We start from the raw sequence: 1,502 nt of genomic DNA on the forward strand, positions 1-1,502 counted from the left end.
TATGCAACAGTGTACTAATGGATCAATCCGTTTAGTAAGTGCATAGCTCTTTTATACAGGCTTTGTGAAAATACTTTTAGTCATCCCAGCAATACGGTGCTGTAGATGTTTGTCTCAATGGTGCTTGGGGTAGTATTTGTAGTGATTACTGGGATAACAACGATGCCAGTGTCATATGCAGGCAGCTAGGATATTCTCCTTACGGTAATTATTCCGCACCTTGCATTTACTATTTCTAGTTATTATATATTATATAGGTGCATTGGGTCCTGCTGTTACACAAACATCATCCTCTACCCCATCTCATAATATCATTGACCTTAACTGTACTGGCCAAGAGAGCAGTATACTGGACTGTCCCTTTAATGGACTGATTGGCCAATATTCTTGCTCTAACACAAGAGATGCTAATGTGTATTGTCAAGGTATATGAACATGCTACAATGGACAAATTGCTTTAATTGATTATTATTAGATTCAAACTTAGTTACGTATAATAACTGTACTGATGGACAAATGAGATTAGTGAATGGTTCTAACGAGTATCAAGGGAGAGTTGAAGTGTGTGTGAATAGTGCTTGGGGTACAGTTTGTTCTACTAGCTGGTCCAGCACTGATGCTAAAGTTGTTTGTAGATACATGGGAGCACTAACAATTGGTTAGCCATTAATTATGGTATATAGACCCTATAAGGCACTAATTTCTGCAAGTAATTATTGCATTATGGTATCCACCCGCACTCATGATTTGAACAGCAAGATACAGTGTAGTTACATGGGGAAACAAGGAACAAGAGGCCTTCATGGCTTCCAGAGCTTGCCTGGGTGGCAATAAATGCCAGTAAGAGTGAAGAATAAAGCCCAGAATGTCTCCTGAGAAAAAGCTTTATTGGACTTGAAGCCACTTGTCTATAAAGGCTGCTTTTGATCTCCTATCCATTGGTTTTGCCTTGTTTTGCCGTCCAGCAGGAGAATTTCAAAATTTTTTTATTAAAGAATGTGGATAGGATACAGAAGATTACAAATACTGTCTCGTATATGGTATCTATAATTGCTTCTAGAAGCTAGTGCCCTATAGGGTCTATATAGCCAAAAAATTTAGTGGACTAAAATTTTGGTAAATTTGGTGAATTGAGGTCCATTTGTCAAAAATTTTGTGTTCAATTTAGTAGGGCTCAATAGTAGCATTTTGCATGCATTGGTTAAAGAGTCAATTCGCCAATTTTATAGCACTTCAAATTTTTTAGCTGAGTATTATTAATAATTATTATTGCTTATTGATGTAGGTTACCAATATAGTAGTGTCACCACTTATGGTTTTAACTATGGTCATGGGCCAATACTTTTGGGATATCTTTATTGTTCAGGACAGGAACAATCTTTGATTGACTGCAATCAAAATTATTATTCAACAAACTCTGCTTNCACTTGTAAGCAACATAGATATGATGCTGCTGTCATATGTGAACGTAAGTTAAGTACTAGTATATATCTCTCTATAAA

General features: G+C 36.4%; 1 protein-coding gene across 1 annotated transcript; it reads left to right on the forward strand.

Moving 5' to 3' along the window:
* Nucleotides 1-80: 80 nt before the first annotated feature.
* On the forward strand, nt 81-1,468 carry LOC105316173 (deleted in malignant brain tumors 1 protein-like; the record flags this gene model as incomplete). Its single annotated transcript, XM_011410984.1, has 4 exons — nt 81-204; nt 258-425; nt 476-658; nt 1,286-1,468. Coding segments are annotated over 4 exons (658 nt in total), but the record flags the coding sequence as incomplete, so codon positions are not given.
* Nucleotides 1,469-1,502: the final 34 nt, after the last annotated feature.

The sequence above is a fragment of the Amphimedon queenslandica genome, unplaced genomic scaffold, assembly GCF_000090795.2.
Source record: "Amphimedon queenslandica unplaced genomic scaffold, v1.1 AMPQUscaffold_4244_Cont23774, whole genome shotgun sequence".
In the NCBI taxonomy this organism is placed as follows: Eukaryota; Metazoa; Porifera; class Demospongiae; order Haplosclerida; family Niphatidae; genus Amphimedon; species Amphimedon queenslandica.